General features: G+C 43.3%; 1 protein-coding gene across 2 annotated transcripts; it reads left to right on the forward strand.

The window, feature by feature from the left end:
- Window positions 1-1,308: 1,308 nt before the first annotated feature.
- On the forward strand, window positions 1,309-17,483 carry LOC119162379 (cytochrome P450 2C20). Of its 2 annotated transcripts, none has more exons than XM_037414782.2 (9): window positions 1,309-1,671; window positions 5,456-5,679; window positions 8,593-8,717; window positions 9,448-9,554; window positions 10,473-10,777; window positions 12,909-13,027; window positions 14,883-15,141; window positions 16,709-16,899; window positions 17,127-17,483. In XM_037414782.2, exons 1-9 carry the CDS (start codon window positions 1,630-1,632, stop codon window positions 17,297-17,299), a joined length of 1,545 nt encoding a protein of 514 aa, XP_037270679.2. In that variant the 5' UTR covers window positions 1,309-1,629; the 3' UTR covers window positions 17,300-17,483. The 2 variants fall into 2 exon arrangements, with proteins under 2 accessions (XP_037270679.2, XP_075738322.1); XM_075882207.1 differs by having other exon boundaries at window positions 1,310-1,665.
- The last annotated feature ends 686 nt before the right edge of the window (window positions 17,484-18,169 follow it).

An 18,169-nucleotide genomic window follows, 5' to 3' on the forward strand; every position in this document is an offset into this window, starting at 1 on the left:
AACGTGCACTCAAGTCTGAGCACACTTTTTGTGAGATACAAAGATGACAAAGCGGGTTAGAAAACAAAGAGGCACAGCCGATATTGAGAGTATCGCCTCGCCGTCATGGCCGCGTGACAATTTACTGAAGTAAGGAACGCTCGTGGCAATATGCGAAAGAAGTGAACCTGCGCCCCTTTCTTACTGGCAATGGCACGAATACCGGATGCAAACGCTGCTTGCGGCCATTACAGAAGTTGGACCCCTCTGCTATGAATCACTCTTACAAACATCTAGATAAATGTATCATAACAAGAAACACTTTTCTTAATGTGAATACCTTAGATACATCAGCAAGCGCGGCATCTTTGGCGTCAATACAAGTGATACAAAAGAATTCAAGGAATGACGTCATCATGACGTGCCAAGTTACTACGAGATCGTCGCATACTCAAAGGTGGGCCGATACCAGAGACACTGCTATACCGCGGGAGGTGCAGATCGCTTACAACCGTGTAGGCAATGAGAAACCACGTTTGGTGCGAAAAGGTATCGAGAGGAAAAGAGGGGGGGGGGGTTCAATATAATAGACTATCGACTATGGAAAGAAAAAGATGATAGCCGCCTTCGGTTCGTTTTAAGCGCTAACCACACGTACTTATTACCTGAGTTATTCAATCATACGAGTTGCCAAACTTGCCATAGGCTTCATGTATCGAAATCTAGACACACCATTGGCCCAAATTTTAGGAGTGTGCAATTGTCGCGTCACCTCTTGTTCAGCACACTAACATTGATTGCATTATTTTGTGTTTTGCATTGCCGCTCCACCCTTAAACAGGAGTCAGAAATTGGTCACTGATGTGCCGCTATTATTCCACATGTAGATAATAGATATACACAAAACCATTTACTGATGAAATATTGACCCTACATTTCGCCAAGCCATACTTTGAAACCCCGAAGACAATCGGGCCAGTTATCACTAAAAAAAAGGGGGGGCCGGGGGGGGGGGGGGTTGAGATAGTCGGCTGCTAAATACAATGCCCACGGTCTTTTTTTCCTTATTTTTTATCACTCTGCTTTCCGATTGCACTTGATATCACTGCAGTCACTTTCGTAAAAAGAAGATAAACAAACAAGACGACTCATAGGACCTTATCAGCGCTTGGGCACTTTGAAGGTATCTATGATAAAGCGCAGACAATGATGAAATAGTGAAAAATATTTGCAACAGATTGTGCGTGGCTAACGCGGTGATGACGCGGTGAAGAGAGGTATCAGATGGTGACAGAGAGGGTAGTTTCTGTTCCTGGACTGCATCGGAACCTGCCAGCACAACAGTTTGCGTTACAAGATCCTGTTAGCTCTGCAAGCGCGAACATGCCTCAATAGAAATGCCTTCACGACAACGTGCTCATCGTTACGAAATTTCTTTCTGTTTGATCTCTGACGCAGCGACAGCGTGATAAAAGCAGATTGTACCGAGCGAAACAGCCTTATGCCGTGGCTAGCGGGGAGATAGAGGGTCAGACGTCTGCTTATACCTCCTTCGGTTCGTGACAACTGCGGTCGCGTCTCTATTCTCGCGCAAATATCTTTCAGTGCTTTGGGGAGCCTTCCAGCTGCCACGTGCATCAACCGCCTACAATGGATTCTCTTTGTGAAATCATATCCAATGTGCAGGTAAATGTATGTATGTATGTATGTAAGTATGTATGTATGTATGTATGTATGTATGTATGTATGTATGTATGTATGTATGTATGTATGTATGTATGTATGTATGTATGTATGTATGTATGTATGTATGTATGTATGTATGTATTATGTATGCATGTATTATGTATGTATGTATTATGTATGTATGTATGTATGTATGTATGTATGTATGTATGTATGTATGTATGTATGTATGTATGTATGTATGTATGTATGTATGTATGTATGTATGTATGTATGTATGTATGTATGTATGTATGTATGTATGTATGTATGTATGTTCAGTACCCTACACCTGCAATGCAATATGCATAATGTATATTGTAACACAATGAAAGGGTGCACTTCAGTTAAACCAAGTGGTTGGCGCGAACTTGTGCCCAAGAGACAGACAACTCAAGGAGTCTATGTGGCCGCTCCAATCAAGTCAGTTCGAAATCATCCACCTTGTCTTCTCTTTCCTTCTTCTTGAGTCTCTCGTGCCGCTCGTTGTATGGCTGACGCTAGCACGTGCTACTTGTGGAATTGGCGATTCTAAGTGCTCCGTCAACTATCGGGAGGGCGTGATACGCCACTTTAAAATCAGCACAACGCTACGAGGCGCACAAATTATGCCGTACAAGGCTTCCATGTCATGATTATCATGTTTGTGCCTGGAATTCGTGTTCGTCGTGCATTCACGTCACGTAGTACCAAATTTGATATATGTGAAGCGAGCGAAACGGCGGCAAGCACATCATGAGCGTGGTATGTATTCATGTTCTTAAATGCCACGTATGTCATGATTATATGTTTCAACCAGTCATATACCTTCGTCATCCATTCCCGTCCCGTAACACCAAATTTCGTATACGAGAAGCTATCGAAACGACCACGAGTGCACTATGAGCGTAGCATGTAGTTATGTTTTACATGACACGCGTCATGATTATCATGTTTGGACGTGTCATTTACTTTCATCGTCCGTTCACGTCACGTCATCCCAAATTTCGTGTATGTGAAGCTAGCGAAACGGCCGCGAGCGCGTCATGAGCGTGGCATGTGGTGATGTCCTTACAAGACACGAATGTCATGGTTTCCACGTTAGGGCCTGTAACTTGTGTTCACCATGCAGTCATGTCATACTATACTAGTTTTGCAATATGCCATGTCAACAAAACCACCGCTAAAGTACCAAGACCATGACATGTAAATCATGGCATTCATGACATACATGTGATTATTTTGATTATTTTCATGTTATGACTAGTCACTTATGCTCTTCATACAGTCATGTTATGTCATAGCGATTTTGGTATAGATCCCATTATCGAAACGGCCAGGAGAGCTAAAGGTCGTAAGCGGCTACATACATACATACATACATACATACATACATACATACATACATACATACATACATACATACATACATACATACATACATACATACATACATACATACATACATACATACATACATACATACATACATACATACATACGCACGCACGCACGCACACACACACACACACACACGCATACACGCATACACGCATACATACATACATACATACATACATACATACATACATACATACATACATACATACATACATACATACATACATACATACATACATACATACATACATACATACATACATACATACATACATAGATAGATAGATAGATAGATAGATAGATAGATAGATAGATAGATAGATAGATAGATAGATAGATAGATAGATAGATAGATAGATAGATAGATACGGTCAAAGTCGGGGAAGTTGGCCAAGAAATGCTTCGCATTCCAAAAATGTAAATGTAGCTGATGCATTCCGAGCCAGTGGGCGGTGGTGTTTCGTCTGGGTCCGAGGAGTCATCTTCCCATTACGTGGTCTTTCGTGGCGCGCTTTGAGTTTGCACCATGGCATGTCCACACAAGGGACGACACGCAGGGCATTCTTCCATCGCTAGAGCTCACGTTCAAGGTTTTTTAGCTCTTCCAGACTAATTGTGGGCAGTACACGATAGACCGTGGAAGCGTTTTCTAGCCATCATGTGGTCCATCGTAGTTGTGTGGACAACGCCTCGAAAAACAGTGGTAGCAAGGTTCCAAGCGAAGAGCACCATGTGCACCAGTGGGCGCAGCCAGGCTGATGGTGATGATATATACGACCTCCAGTTTTTGTGCACCAATTTTCATCATTTTGCGTGCGTTCGTCTTGGCCTTCGTCTCTGCATGCATTCCAGGGCTAAAAAAGGTATTTGCAAAAACTTCGCTGGGTCCTTTAAGGAATGTATTGAGTGGATAATTTTTTTCAGGACGGTCTTGCGAAATGCACAAGGCAGAGGAGCAAAACGTGACTGGGAGCGATGATCACTACATCATCTCAGTTCTTAGCTCGGTACCACTCGATATCTAGCAGAAAGCTTAATACTTCTTGATTATTCGAATATATGTAACGTTATGTTTAAAACGGTTGTGTTTATGGCTGCATTAAAGTTTATGAGAACTGCGAGCACATCAAGACAGAGAAGAAAAGAATATCATAAAGGTAGGGAGGTTAACTAGACTAAGTCCAGTTTGCTACCCTACTCGGGGAAGAAGGGAATGGGGAGAAAAATAGAGAGGGGGGGAATACACATTGCACATAACACACACACCGCACACACAGTTAGGGACACATGCTAGCAGCCTTATATAGGAGCCCTATGATTACTACATTTTGATGTGCTCGTACGTGCCCTTCTACAATTCTTGAGGGCAACATCATTCTACGAGCACATCAAAAAGTAGGCAGCATAGGGCTCCTATACAAGGCTGTCAACGTGTGTCCCTCGACATTACAACTTACCACGTGCTCGTAGGACTGCTCTTACTTGCTTATTCAAAGCTCATTCATTTTTGAAGCTAGCTATCCTGTACAGCTACTGATCCGGTATTTCACACCGGATTCCTTCAACATTGCGAACATTACTAAAGTACACTTGTCGAGTTTCTCGGAAAACATCTCAAACTAATTTGAAGTTTATCCTGTATTAGTAGTTTCTGGCATGTCTCGCCGATAATATCGTGTTGTCGTATAGAAGTCACCGGTCATAACACATTGTGAGCACGCGTGAACACCAACAAAATGTGCGTAATTTCGGCTAACATCAGGGTAATTCAGTGCTGCTAATGTAGACACAATAAGAATGAGAGAGAGCCGAGCTATAGTTGAGGAGTATCAATCCTAAAACGCTGGCCACGCATACAAAGGCACATGAAAGAATGCAAGACACCACAGACACCGAAATCAGAAGTGGTGTTTTGACTACTTCCTGGTGTCTACATTTGCACTTCCTCCCTGTTAGAACAGACACATTCACACACACACATATATAGGACGCAAACACAAACACTGGACAGGAAAACGATTGAAGTGTACAGCATTGCCTTAGCGTCTCATTTATGTCAGAATCAGAATACACTTAATTTCCTACATATTTGTTGGAGGTCCCTCAGGCAAAAAGCAGCGCAAACAGCTCAAGGACCTACAGTATGATTCTGTGAGGGAATGTGCCTTTTGTGCGCTGCCCCACCACTATCATGGCTCAGCAATCAGCGCACTAGTACATACATTGAAGCAGGTCTGCTAGTTAATAACATCGCTTGTTTGTCTTCTGAAAATTTTCTTACTCATTTTTTGTTCTTCGAATTTCTTGATCGCCAATGGTGAGGAAAATGTCGCAAACGACTCACTAAAGCCTTACTTTGCTTCTTTTCTAGGAGGCTTCAGGAGATACAACAACACTCATCCTGGCAATCTCAGTGTCTTTTATACTGCTGATTTCAAGTGCTCTATGGTTGCGCAGTGACCGTGCGCCTAGAGGTACCAAACTTCCACCAGGACCACTTGGACTTCCACTTATTGGTAACATACGATTGAGCACGAACATATTTAGCCCCAACAATCTCAAGAAATGGACAGAAACATATGGTCCTGTCTTTCGGTAAGTTCTCGTTAATTTAGATTTTTCTTCTTTTTATACCCTCCTCTTTATAGCATCGCAATAAGCATTGCACTATTGTGAGCAATATGATCGGGAACACGAAAGTGCGTCTCAAACCGCAGTTGTATTGATATTCAGAGGGCACTGGTAAAATAAAGTGAATATAGGGAACACTCTTCCGCGAACTGCTGTCACTTCTACCACGCGTCTGCTTTTAAGACATGCCGGACACCTGAAACCGATAACGGCTTGATGTTGTTCTCAGGAAGCTAGAACACAGATACATCAAAAAGACTCACCACAACGAAAACACTCGGATGCCTTTCAGGGTATATTTCTCATTAGCGCTGTGCCCATCATTGCGTGCGGTCGTCTAAGCGTTCATGCGTAGCAAAAGAAACTACTGCATCTTCATTTCCGTTTAACTGCGTCTTGATTTTCTGTGTGGCGTCCACGCAAAAGCGGATGGAAGAGCCGATTAACATCGCTATGTTTGCGTATAGCTGTATAATTCAGGCTGCCACAGCTCTGCAGCGTTTTACAGTTATAACCATCTTTTGAGCTTGCGACTATCTGGGGCTACGGTTGCCTTTCGCACTCGTTGTGCCAAACCCAACAGCCCACTCGTGAGGTACTGATGCCGAATACAGACACACAAACTTTCATTTATCTGTTACAAAATACCTCCTAAAAACCACAACAACAAATTTATTTGATGTGTATGACTTTCGTAGCGCAACTTACCAGGACCCGCATCGTCCGGCAGACGCGACTAATTAGGACAGACTCGTAGATTGGTCGTGGCAGCCGTGACTCTCCAAACTGGGCTTGACCGGGCCCGACGAGCCACAACATTAAGTGGTGCCCTGGACGAGGTGTTTTAGCCACAGTAATGACGGAGAGTTGTTTCTACTAAAGTCATTCCTTTCTCTCCCCTCCTTATCATTGCGAAGAGCCGGTGACATCCGATCGGCCACTGTTTCCTATCAACACTTGTGAGGCACCATTGCCAACGCAAAGCGCTCAATGCGACACCTTCCAATCTCATCCAGATTCGTCTACCTCTAGTGAACAAGGCTCCCGTTCTGGTTGCCGAAACGTCTTATTGCATATTTTATTCTCCTGTGGTCGGCGCCTTCATCTTTTTATTCAATGATTCTTCCCGACCAGATGGGCATCCGTCGAAGCCTTTATTTCACCTTCCAATGTGCTTCCACCAGTGGGCGCTGTGAATCCCCAACGTAGGGTTCCAGTATATTTGCTTCGCGTTCAAGTGTTTCCTTTCGTATTGCTCACGATGGTTCATGTTAGCTTGATACTGCTATAATATGTAGTTGAGAGTTAGGTATATTAAGCTCTTCTGCACTTTTTAGGCACATTTCTGCCACATGAAAAGTTATTCAATGAAGGGAATTTGGGGGGCTCCTTTTTTGTTTGTTTGTTTGTTTGATGCAACCTTTATGAAAAGTTGGAGCATTTATGTTTACAGTGTCCGTGCCCAAATTACGTAGCAGACCACTTATAATATTTTGTGCCACTTCGTTAACTCATGTTTACATTGCAGAGGTGACCTGATGGTAATTTATACTAATCTACGTGCCATAAGCATGATATGATTATGAGGCACGCCGTATTGGAGGACTTCCGATTAATTTTACCAGCTTAGGGTTTCTTAACATGCTCTCTAATTTATGCGCACGGAAGTTTCCGCAATCTGCTCCCACCAAAATACGGCCACAATGGCCGGAAATCAAACCCATGCGCTCGAGTTCAATGGCTGAACACTACGCCCCCCCAAAAAAGTAAATAAAGTTGTCCTTTTAACCTGTTTTTTTTTTGCTACACGAGTGTGCCTCGCACACATAATAATGTTGTCACACTATGCACTGTTGACGAGGGTTAAACCACGTCGAAATGAATCTTTTCAAGAGTGATTGACTCTTTCTGCATCTTGCGTAAGGAGCCACACAGGGTAAAAGAAAAAAATTCGATCCGTATTAGGCCCGATCACGACCGAAGGTTACTGTGTGACACCGGCATTAAACTTTCTTTAATAATTTTTGAAGCTTAACGTCCCGAAATCACTATATGATTATAGGAGACGCCGTGGTGGGGGGCGCCAAATATTTCGGCCGACAGGGGTTCTTCAACCTAAATATAGGTACACAGGCCTCGGGCATTTTCACCTCCATCGAAAATGCGGCCACCGCGGCCGTGATTCGAACCCGCGACCTGCGAGTGAGCAGTCGAGCCCCCTAACCACTAGAGCCCCTATTAAACTTTCCCTAGAGAGAGGTGCGTTACTCTCTTGATCATGCTTCCCATGAATGACTCTACAAAGGAGAGTCAACGTGACCCTAAAGATAGTTACACATGCGAGAGACACATGCGTAGCAAAGAGGAGACGGATGACACTTTCTTTTCATAGAGTTTGGCACCGAGCTACCTCGGCGGGTTGATCACAAATAATATCTAAAAAAGTTCATTCAAGAGCAATCAGAGGAGCTCATTTACTGCTTGAATGCATGCTGCATTCCCCAGTGTACATGCGGTGTTCCGGACAAGGGACGCAAACAAAAAAGGGTTATGATGTGGCCCCCAAACTCTCTTTATTTCTACAAAAAAAAAAAGACTACAATAAATGTTGTAGGCCCATGTGCTGAGATTTGGGTGCTCATTAAAGAAACCCAGGTGGTCGAAATTTCTGAAGCCTTCCACTATGGTGTCTTTCATAATCATATTGTCATCGTCTTCGTCATATTGTAATCGTAGGTTTCGGGACGTTACACTCCACATATCAATCAATGAATATTTCTACAATAAGTGTTCACATCTTTCTCTCTGACTGATTATTACCTGTTGGCATCCTCATTAACGTAGCCGAGCTTTTATCGCAGTTTTTGTGTCTTCTAGACTGAAAATCGGTTTCAGTAACGTTGTCGTCCTGAACGATTTCGAATCCATAAGTGAAGTGCTGTCCATGAAGGAACTGTTGTACCGAACGGGTAATCTCACTGTCGACGAAGCGGGATTTCGAGGTGGGTCCACAAATACTCGTCGCTCCTGTTCCCTCACCATAATGCGAACTCTTTCTTGCTATCTTTATGGTGCCTCGTTCTTGGTTGCGAGAACCTAAACCAGACTTTTATAAACTTATATCATCCCAACACAATTAGCACTTATAGATTATATCAGGAGGCATTGAGAAAAAAAGAAGAAATTTTCAGAGCAAAGTCACACCGGCTTCGCAGGAGTGCTGACATTATTTCGAATACCTGGACGCGTGTAAAGCCTCACTCCGTAAATCTTACTTTTTCAGAAAACTGCTATTTAATTTGCAGTGGACTGTTTTCGCAAAAGAGAAGTAAGCAGATACAAGAATAAATTATACTTGAAAGTAGACATCACATCATAGAGATATAATATTCAGCTGAGATACCTGACAGTATTTATGATCTTACTTGAGCACTATGACTACTCTCTGATCATACGTTCATCTGAAGTACAAAATAGGTAAACATATCGGCACCGTAAAATTTACGACCGTTTTGTATCAATTAAAAAAAAGTTGCAGGCAAGGTCTGAGAAATATTCTCTTTTAGTTTAAACTACAGAGAGGTATATTCAACGTCCTTCTGCAACGTTGGCCTTGTACTCTGGATAGGAAGCTGTTTTACGTCATGCCTCAAAATTTGCACAGCAACAAACTTCTATCAAAACTGCATGCTCATGATGTGCAATGAATTGCCACCCACAACAATTTTATAGGTCTCTTGTCATTGAACGGACAAGCCTGGATTGACAACCGGCGTTTTTGCCTCCACGTGCTGCGTGATCTCGGATTTGGGAGGAGCTCCATGGAAGAAAAACTTAAGGTGAGACTTCTTTTAGGCAAGGCGCGTATTGTGGTCCTAGCCCAGAAAAAAAAAGAACAGTGCTCTTGAAGATCTGACGTGAGGCTCTCTCTTATTAAGTCACATCCTCTTTAAAGCATCAATGAAATGGTGCTTACTTTGTCCTTAAAAATAAACTTCTGGTGTATTTCTTGTTCACTATATATGCCAGTGGAAAAAAAAATCTAAGTGAATTTTCCTAAGCACAAATGAATGGGGCCTGCGGACCACTCAACTTAATGGCCTGTGAAGCACTCGGCCATTCAATAGGCCTGCGATCCACTCAATGGAGTGAGTGAAATTTGTAATGGTGCATGCAAAGTATTTTATTACATAATTTTTGCAGTAAGCATGTATAGACAGCCCTAGCGGCAATAGCCGGTAGTCAAACGTTAACCATCACTGGTATACGAGTGGCCGTGTGGCGTCACATGGCATGTTTATTATGTAATGTAAGTCAGGTCAAGCATTAATATGTTCTGATATTCCACTTGAAAAAAAAAACCGACAACGACATTTTGTCATCGATACCATATTCATGTCATATACCTTCTGACATTCCAAGTCACTCAATACAAACCGACGTCATCACGGTGTTCGCATCATGTGGTTTGTGCCATATATGCTATGGATCGACTATACATTTTTAAGCATTAGCGTCAAGCTCTTAATGCTTAAAAAATGGACCATGAAATGTTACAGGACCGCCACTCTTCAATTTAGTGTGCTCTTGACAAGTACCAACAAGCTCAGATGAAGACACTGCTGACCGAATACATGTGCTATCGTTGAAGTTATCTAAGTCCTCAAGCCGCTCTAAACATACCTTGATCCAAGAATGGTAGCATTTATGTGGTTTACTTGTTAGTAGCATCTCCATTGTACCTCGTCTGATTCCAGGAAGAAGCACAGTACCTGACTGAAAAGATTGCTGAACATATCGGTGCACCCTTAGCCATCCAGGATTTGCTCGTGCCCAGCACATCCAACAATGTTACAGCCCTTGTATTTGGGACGCGGTATGCATTCGAAGACGCCCGGAGGCAGTTTTTGGATGATCGACTCAAGAAGCTGTCAAGGTTCATCGGTGCCAGAAGACTGAGTCTTCTTCTGCCTAGGTGGATAAACCAGCTGGCCGCCAAAATACCAGTCCTGAAAAATAACCTCGCTGGACCCATTCTCGATGAGCTACTCGCCTTTTTCAGGTATGCCTGCCCGAACCGAGCTGTGGGTGATCACTATTTGCAAGGCCTCCGTCTGGTTTTGATAAACACCAGGTGAACTATAATATCACCGCGCGGGACCGATTAAAAGGCATGATTGAGAGGAGGCGTAATTTACCGTACGGCTGTTTTTTTTTCACGTTGTTTGTAGGTTTCCATCTTTTAAAAAGCCAGAAAATGGAAAATGAAAGGGAAAGACTTTACAGAGATTCTCTGCTGGTAATTGTGCATTTCTGACAGAGTTGTTTAAGTGACGGGTAAGCGTTCGGTACTAATCGCCTGCTATTTCCCTTTCGCACAGTGCTAACTGTGGTGAACATGATGCGTTAAGGTAGTTTTCAAGAGGTTATAGGTCAGCTGCCAGCTCGTAAAAAAGGTGAAGTACTTAGTGACGCCAACAGGCAAAAAAGAAGTGTTCCGCACTCACCGTCATGACAACTAGCGGCAACGGCTAACACTCTCAGGTATAAACGCCCATACATACTTTACAAAGTGGATGGGAGGATGGCCGCCACCGTAACTTAGTTGGTAGAGCATGGGACACGTTATCTGAGGGTCGCAAGCTCGGTGCCTGTGGGAAGTTATTGTTTCATCTCTTATAGCTTCTTCACACTTACAATACAAGTAGAACGAATAACATCTCTTACACTTTCCTTGGCTTTCTCGTCTGTTAGTTCAAATTAATCTTGTTGTTAGCACGATGAGAAAAAACAAGATTTCAAAGTTCCATTTCCTTCATTCGTAACGGTGTAAATAGTTTTGCTGCAGATAGCTCTATATATCGGGAGTCTTTCCTGAAACGTTGCACCCAAGCGGCACAGAAAAGGCACCTTTCAGCTTCTTGCTTGTGCTCGTCAGCGTCTGGAACGGTGCATGGCGCGACCAACGAAACGCATGTTCTGAATTAAATTTTCAAGATGTGTACACTCCTACGTGTAAGTTTCACACTGTCCTAAAGAAAGCTTTTTGGGGTGAAAGTCTCATATGCTTCAGGAGTGAAAAGTTCGACGTAGTTGGCGTCAGCAAAGGACCTTACGTGCTGACGATTGTTTAAACCTTTAAGGTTTAAAACAATCTAACTTGTTTATGGCCCGACTCGCGCGATGTGTGCGCTCACTTCGCCATTGCGAAAGCAAGGAGTCGAGGTGATAAAAAAACAAAAAAAAAAAGATTCTGCAAGAGGTATTCGAGAGAAACATCTGAATCTGAAGAAAAAAATGTACTGCTGAGTTGCTTAAGTGTCTAATTGAGTTCCAAGACTTACCATGTTTGTTTTATTGTGCCATCGTAGTATGCAGCACAACTGGAAAGGCCAGGAATAGTATCGTTAACAATTACAATGAATGCACTGTTGTGGTTGCCTTATGGTTTTTGCCTTAAGTCATCTTGGCGTTACTTCAGGTACTTCAGAGACTAACTGTCCTATAATGCGACATATTTCAACAAAGCCTTCATAGAATGTGTTCCTTTTCTTTACCTATGTGTGGTGTCATCCGTGCATCGCATTCGTATGCCTCACAAATGTTCGCATTTTGCGGACGCTGGTGTTGACTCCAGTGGGTACTACAATGAGCTTTTGAGTAGTAAAGGGGACGGGGTAATTTCAAACCCATCAAAGCCAAAAAAATTTGTTTTGTTTTATATACATTTCTGCTCTTCAGCGACTGTTTACGCGACGGGCAGAGAGGTGCGCTGACGCACAGGTTTTTCGTCAAGTCTGCTTAGAAATGCTAAATGCTTACCCATTTAAAGCGATTTGTTGCGAGTAGTAAACAAGCCCGTAAATTCCACGGTTGGTTTTGGTCCTGTTCATTTTGGCGAGAATTCGTTTTATCCTTTTTCAGTTTCATTTCTCGCTATTACGTAGTTACATAAAGCTTCTAATCAACAAATATGACACACCTCTTTCGTTGAATTCATTATCTGTCGTCTTAATATGATGGTGCCAAATGAATTATTGTAAGAATTAATCGATGAGGTAATTACAGTAGGTATTAGGAACAAATATTATTTAGGCTGTAATGTTTCTTTCCCGAAATGTTTTTTTTTAAATATGGAGCATTATTCTATTCTTTTTGCTGCAATGGTTTGCTCTCGTTTTATTCTCCGCCAGAAGCGAAATACGAGAGCATGAAGCAACTTTGGACGAGCACAGTGATCGGGACTTCATTGACGCTTACATCAAGAAAATAAGAGAGAATGTAAGGCCAAATGAAAGCTCCAGCTTTCAGAGTGAGTATTAAGAAGCTTATCTGACCTTGTTCTCTTTTCTCGGAGCATCATTGACATAAAAGATGTTGTCCACGCCTAAGAACAAACCTGACTGAAGACAGATCCTTAGCACTCCAATGCAATACACTGGAAGATCATGACAATAATTCGTAAGCAGTTCTGTTTAAACATGTGCAAGCTAATTAATTGAGAAGAAAGGTAGCAATTTTTTCAGTATTGAGCTGTTTTCTATTTCAACTGGCTCATATCTGATAGTGCACGCTAAAAAATGAGTACCTAGCTGTTACTCCTTCCGTCGAGTGATGACTTGGAACAAAAATACTAACTCTTTTTTAAAGGTACACACGTTAACTTTTATTGATTGATATGTGGGGTTTAACGTCCCAAAACCACCATATGATTATGAGAGACGCCGTATTGGAGGGCTCCGGAAATTTCGACCACCTGGGGTTCTTTAACGTGCACCCAAATCTGAGCACACGGGCCTACAGCATTTCCGCCTCCATCGGAAACACATTAACTTTGGTTTGAAGAGTCATGCCAATACCACAACTCTCCGAATAGGGTATAATTATTGCTAGGATAAGTTAAAAGCTATCTTCAAAAATGACGTATCTTAATTTCATTTTGTAGATGCGAAGCAGCTCTTTGACCAGCCTGGGTAACGTTGTTTCTCCGTGCGTCCATACGGACGTGCCGCAACGCGCTTTTCTGGCCGCAGGTGTTGGAGTAGTGCCAAGTAGGTCATGCCGCAGCTGTGCTCCCGTCACAGTGCGCGCTAGCCGTAGCACCCGCAGCTTCCGCCTCGTCCGTTCGCCCGCAACACCTTCCACTACCTCCGCTCACTTCGCTACCACAACCACTGCTCGCGAATGTTCCAGAGCTCACCGTAGCACCCGCGTTATCGCCGTTCAACTCGTGATACTACCCGTGTGCAACGCTGCTGTTTCGTGTCTTATCAGGGTTCCCTTTGGGAAGATGGTGTGAATTGTTATTTGTTCATTTGTAATTCTAGTGATAAACCACTATTTCGATCATCTCTCTATAAATATGTAATCGGGTTGTTTGAAATATTACCAGTATTGTTTCGGGTGAATTGAGGGTTCTCAAAATTAGGTCACCCCTCTCAGAACACAAGGAGCCAGTTCATGGCGTCAGGCAAACCACAACACCTGTACATTTGTTCACTTGGTCTTACAACGACAATATCGCGAGCCAAATATGATACATCACTAGTGACACGCTAAGCAACCTTATACAATACACAAACAGAACGCGTAAGCAACATAACAAACCAACACAAGGTACCGCGACTGTGGCGTCGTCGATGTTGACTCGCCACAAGAGATCCACGGGAAACGAACCGTGGTTGCTGTTCTCCACGGGCTCTGAGCAGCATATCCGAAAGAGACTCGCTTGAGTCACTACTTTCTTCCGGGCGCCGGCCTAGCCTCTCCGCCACAGCGGCGTGGTGGCGCCACCACTAACGCTAACTCATGCAAACATAGCGCCACCTCCCGCTTGATGACTGAAGCTAAATGCGCGTGCGACATGCGCGTGCACCCTGAGGCGCAAACGGCCTTACAGAGCGTTATAGCAGCACCCCCCCTCCACACACACACACACAAACACACACACACACACACACACACACACACACACACACACACACACACACACACACGCACACGCACACGCACACGCACACGCACACGCACACGCACACGCACACGCACACACACACACACACACACACACACACATTTGTCATCAGTCATTTCTTTTTGTTCACTCCGAAGGCACTGTTCAGTCGATAATGTAGCTTGTGATGCGATCTGTTCGCCCTCTTTCACAGTGAATTCCCTGATTGGAAACATCTTCAGCTTCTTCATTGCCGGTTCGAGCACCGTGAAAGAGACGCTTCAATGGCACCTGCTAGTGTGCGCCGACAAGCCTGACTTCGTGCAGAGAAGAATACAGGAAGAGATCGACAAAGTGATTGGCCTTGAGAGGGCGCCATCGTGGGCTGACCACAAAGCTATGCCTTTCACCGTGGCCGTTCTTTGGGAAGTCTACCGATGGCGAACGGTCACGCCACTCGGAATCCCGAGAATGTACGTTACAAAGCAGCGAAAATGTAGTCTAGTTAGTTGAACGAAATGAAAGCGTTACCATGCCGAAGCAGTGCTTCAGAAGGCATAATTTTCTTTTACCAACCCACGGGACGAAAAAAAAAAGTTGCCTCTAATTTGTAACCTCATACTGCTGGACTCAGCTTTGCATAACGAGTGTACCAATGACATTGTGAAAAGTTCATAACCCAATTTAGGTCACGTATTGTGTTAGCTGGCATGATGGCCAGAGAGAGTGCTTCACCGGATGCTTCTTCATGCACAGCTGACACAGCCGGATTAACCACAGTAACTACTCTTGTTGAAAACTGCCTCCTATATGGACGCCCCTCGATTACACGGCCCCTACTCTAGCTGTGAAATGCGTGTTGACCATCGACCTGTTTAGTACAACTCAGCAATGCTCTGTATACGGAGCCATCATTTCTCAACTCGCCAGGAATATTTGAGCGTTATGCACACTGGCCAACTATGAGAAAGGTCTTCTCACTCACACCTCTTTTACCTTCCTGTCTTGCTCTTAATATTTTGATTTTTAATGTCACAAGCGTAAGGTGGCTTAAAGCTAAAACTGACGTTTTTGAAGTTGACACAAACGGTAGTGATGTGCGTTTACATTCAACAAGACAAACGAAAATTCAAACATGAGATTCACGCATGCTGCAGCGTTTTCTGCCTAGCTGACGCATAGTGTTAGTATACCGACAGCAGCACGGCTTGTAAAGGCCAGTAGGCGCAAAGCGTTGTTCTAGATTAGACTTTCTTCCGGCTAGTATACCAAATGATGTGGTTTAACGTTCCAAAACCATGATACGTTTATAAATGATGCTATAGTAGAGCACACCAGAAATTTTGACCCATGCACCTAAATATAAATACTTGGGCAGCTAGCATTTTCACCTCCATCTGGAATGCGGCCGTCGTAGCCGGGATTCGATCCCGCAACATTTGGATCAGCAGTCGCGCCCCAGCATAGCGGGTCTTTCGGCTATTACACTGGAGGCCTAGGTAGAACTGCGGCACCATCTCTGAGTGCATAAATACTCCTCTACAAAAACACCAAGGCGAGAAACACTTTTTCTCATATTAGTAAATTGTAGTCATTCAGAATTCCAGAATCTGCATGCTTGCCGCTGTGAGAGGCTTGATAAATGAGAAAATGAGGGTGGCGACACACCCTAAACATCTCCGCATGAAACATGGTAACGTCATAGATTTTGAGATCTACTACGTCTTATACGTAGTTTCTAATCAGTAAAAAGAAGAGCACATTGTTCAGCGGTAAGGCCATAGACTTAACATACCAATTTGAGCAAACTTCGTTTGAATATAAGGCAAAACGTGAAAAATACAGTCTGATAACAGTGATGTCACGTGTAGTAATTTCTGAATGACATTTAGGCTTTAACTTTTGACGTTGATGTATTCCTTTATTGATGGTAAAGTTAACAACATTGTAAAGTTCTCAGACGGCAATCTATTAGTCTAACCCAGCTAAGCTTCCCTTTAATGTACCCAAAACACTTATGATTACAATTGTTTTTTAAAGAGCTGGCGAGAACGCTGTCTTCAAAAACCACTTCATCCCGAAAGGCACCACTGTGATCGCTAACCTACGGGCAGTGCACATGAGCCCGGACTACTGGAAAAATCCAGAAGAGTTCAACCCACAACGTTTTTTGAAGGAGGATGGTTCAGAATTGCTGCCCAAACCAGATCAACTCATTCCATTTTCGACCGGTAAGTGTTCCCGATTTGCCTGAAAAAACTGTAATGAACTGAAAGTTCCATTAGGCTCCATCGCGGAAAAACTTTGTCTTGAGTGGGCAGTAGTCTAAAGCAGTTGTCTTCTAACGCTGCTAATACTTCTTGTTCGCCTTCTACTGTGATTCACACTATATGCGCGGGGCTTCGGCCAAGAATTGAGTGGTAACGCTTTTCTCACCCATTCTTTTTCATCATTTCAGGAAAGCGAATGTGTCCTGGAGAAACGATGGCCACAGTAGAAATCTTCTTATATCTGACGACAATACTGCAGAAGTTCAAAGTTCTCCCTGAAGCTCATGGAGTCAATCTCTCCGCAGGCGTTTCAACTCTCAGCCAGGCTCAAAAACAAAAGCTTCGCTTTGTGCCGCGTTAATGTTAAAAAAAAAAAACATTGAGGCAGATTTGCACTATAGGGGTGTCAAGTGCATGCGCTTGAAGAAAGTGCGTAGCTGGGTATTTGTTTGGTTTCTTTGTTTGTTGCCTGTGAGCACTGGCACGTACCGACTATGAGAGATTAGTCATGAAAACTTGTAGTAGCATAAATGTGATACACTGATTGTGGGCCTATTTATAAAAGAACAAAAAAGGTATAGCAAACTTTTTCAAACATAAAATAATAATAACAAAATAAAGTTGAATCAATAAATGAAAAAGAGAGCTAATACTATATCAGAAGACTGCAATTTTCAGTAGCCTAACAATCGAGTCTACCTCACCCGATCAAAATCGGATGACTTCGTTGCTTTTAGGGGCGAAGCTCCTTATGGCGTGGCTTGGGCGTCCCTCGTAGTACGTAACCACCAGTGGCACATACCCGAAATAGGTATAACATTTGACCTCCAAGGTGGTGCCGGTGAGAGATTTCTTCTGTGCGTTGTTTAACAATAACAAATAGTGCTCAATGTACATGCCAATGGCTGCTAATGGGGAATGAGAGTCAGGAGCATTCGGCTTTTAGTCAACGCGCACGCTGCGATCCCCATTAGCAGCCATTGGCATGTACATTGAGCACTATCGGACAAGAAAGGGTTGCTACATTATACTCGCTGGGTGTAACCTCCTTAGTTTTAGAGAGGTTTAGCGAGCGTTGAGCCGCAGGGCCATGAATACAATGAACTAGTATATACCATGAATGAATTCGAGATGGTTAAAGGGGGGAAGCAGATACGAAGCGCAAGCCGTAAGAAATTAAAAGCTGAATCCTCCTGTCTCTCATTTCACATTAGCAGCCACTGGCATGTAC

Source organism: Rhipicephalus microplus, chromosome 2 (assembly GCF_043290135.1).
Source record: "Rhipicephalus microplus isolate Deutch F79 chromosome 2, USDA_Rmic, whole genome shotgun sequence".
NCBI classification, from domain to species: domain Eukaryota; kingdom Metazoa; phylum Arthropoda; class Arachnida; order Ixodida; family Ixodidae; genus Rhipicephalus; species Rhipicephalus microplus.

Coding starts and splice junctions, on each gene's coding strand:
- LOC119162379 (XM_037414782.2), top strand. CDS start 1,630: ATGGATTCTCTTTGTGAAATCATATCCAATGTGCAGGTAAAT. Junction 5,680..8,592: donor ACATATGGTCCTGTCTTTCG/GTAAGTTCTCGT, acceptor TGTGTCTTCTAG/ACTGAAAATCGGTTTCAGTA. Junction 10,778..12,908: donor GAGCTACTCGCCTTTTTCAG/GTATGCCTGCCC, acceptor ATTCTCCGCCAG/AAGCGAAATACGAGAGCATG.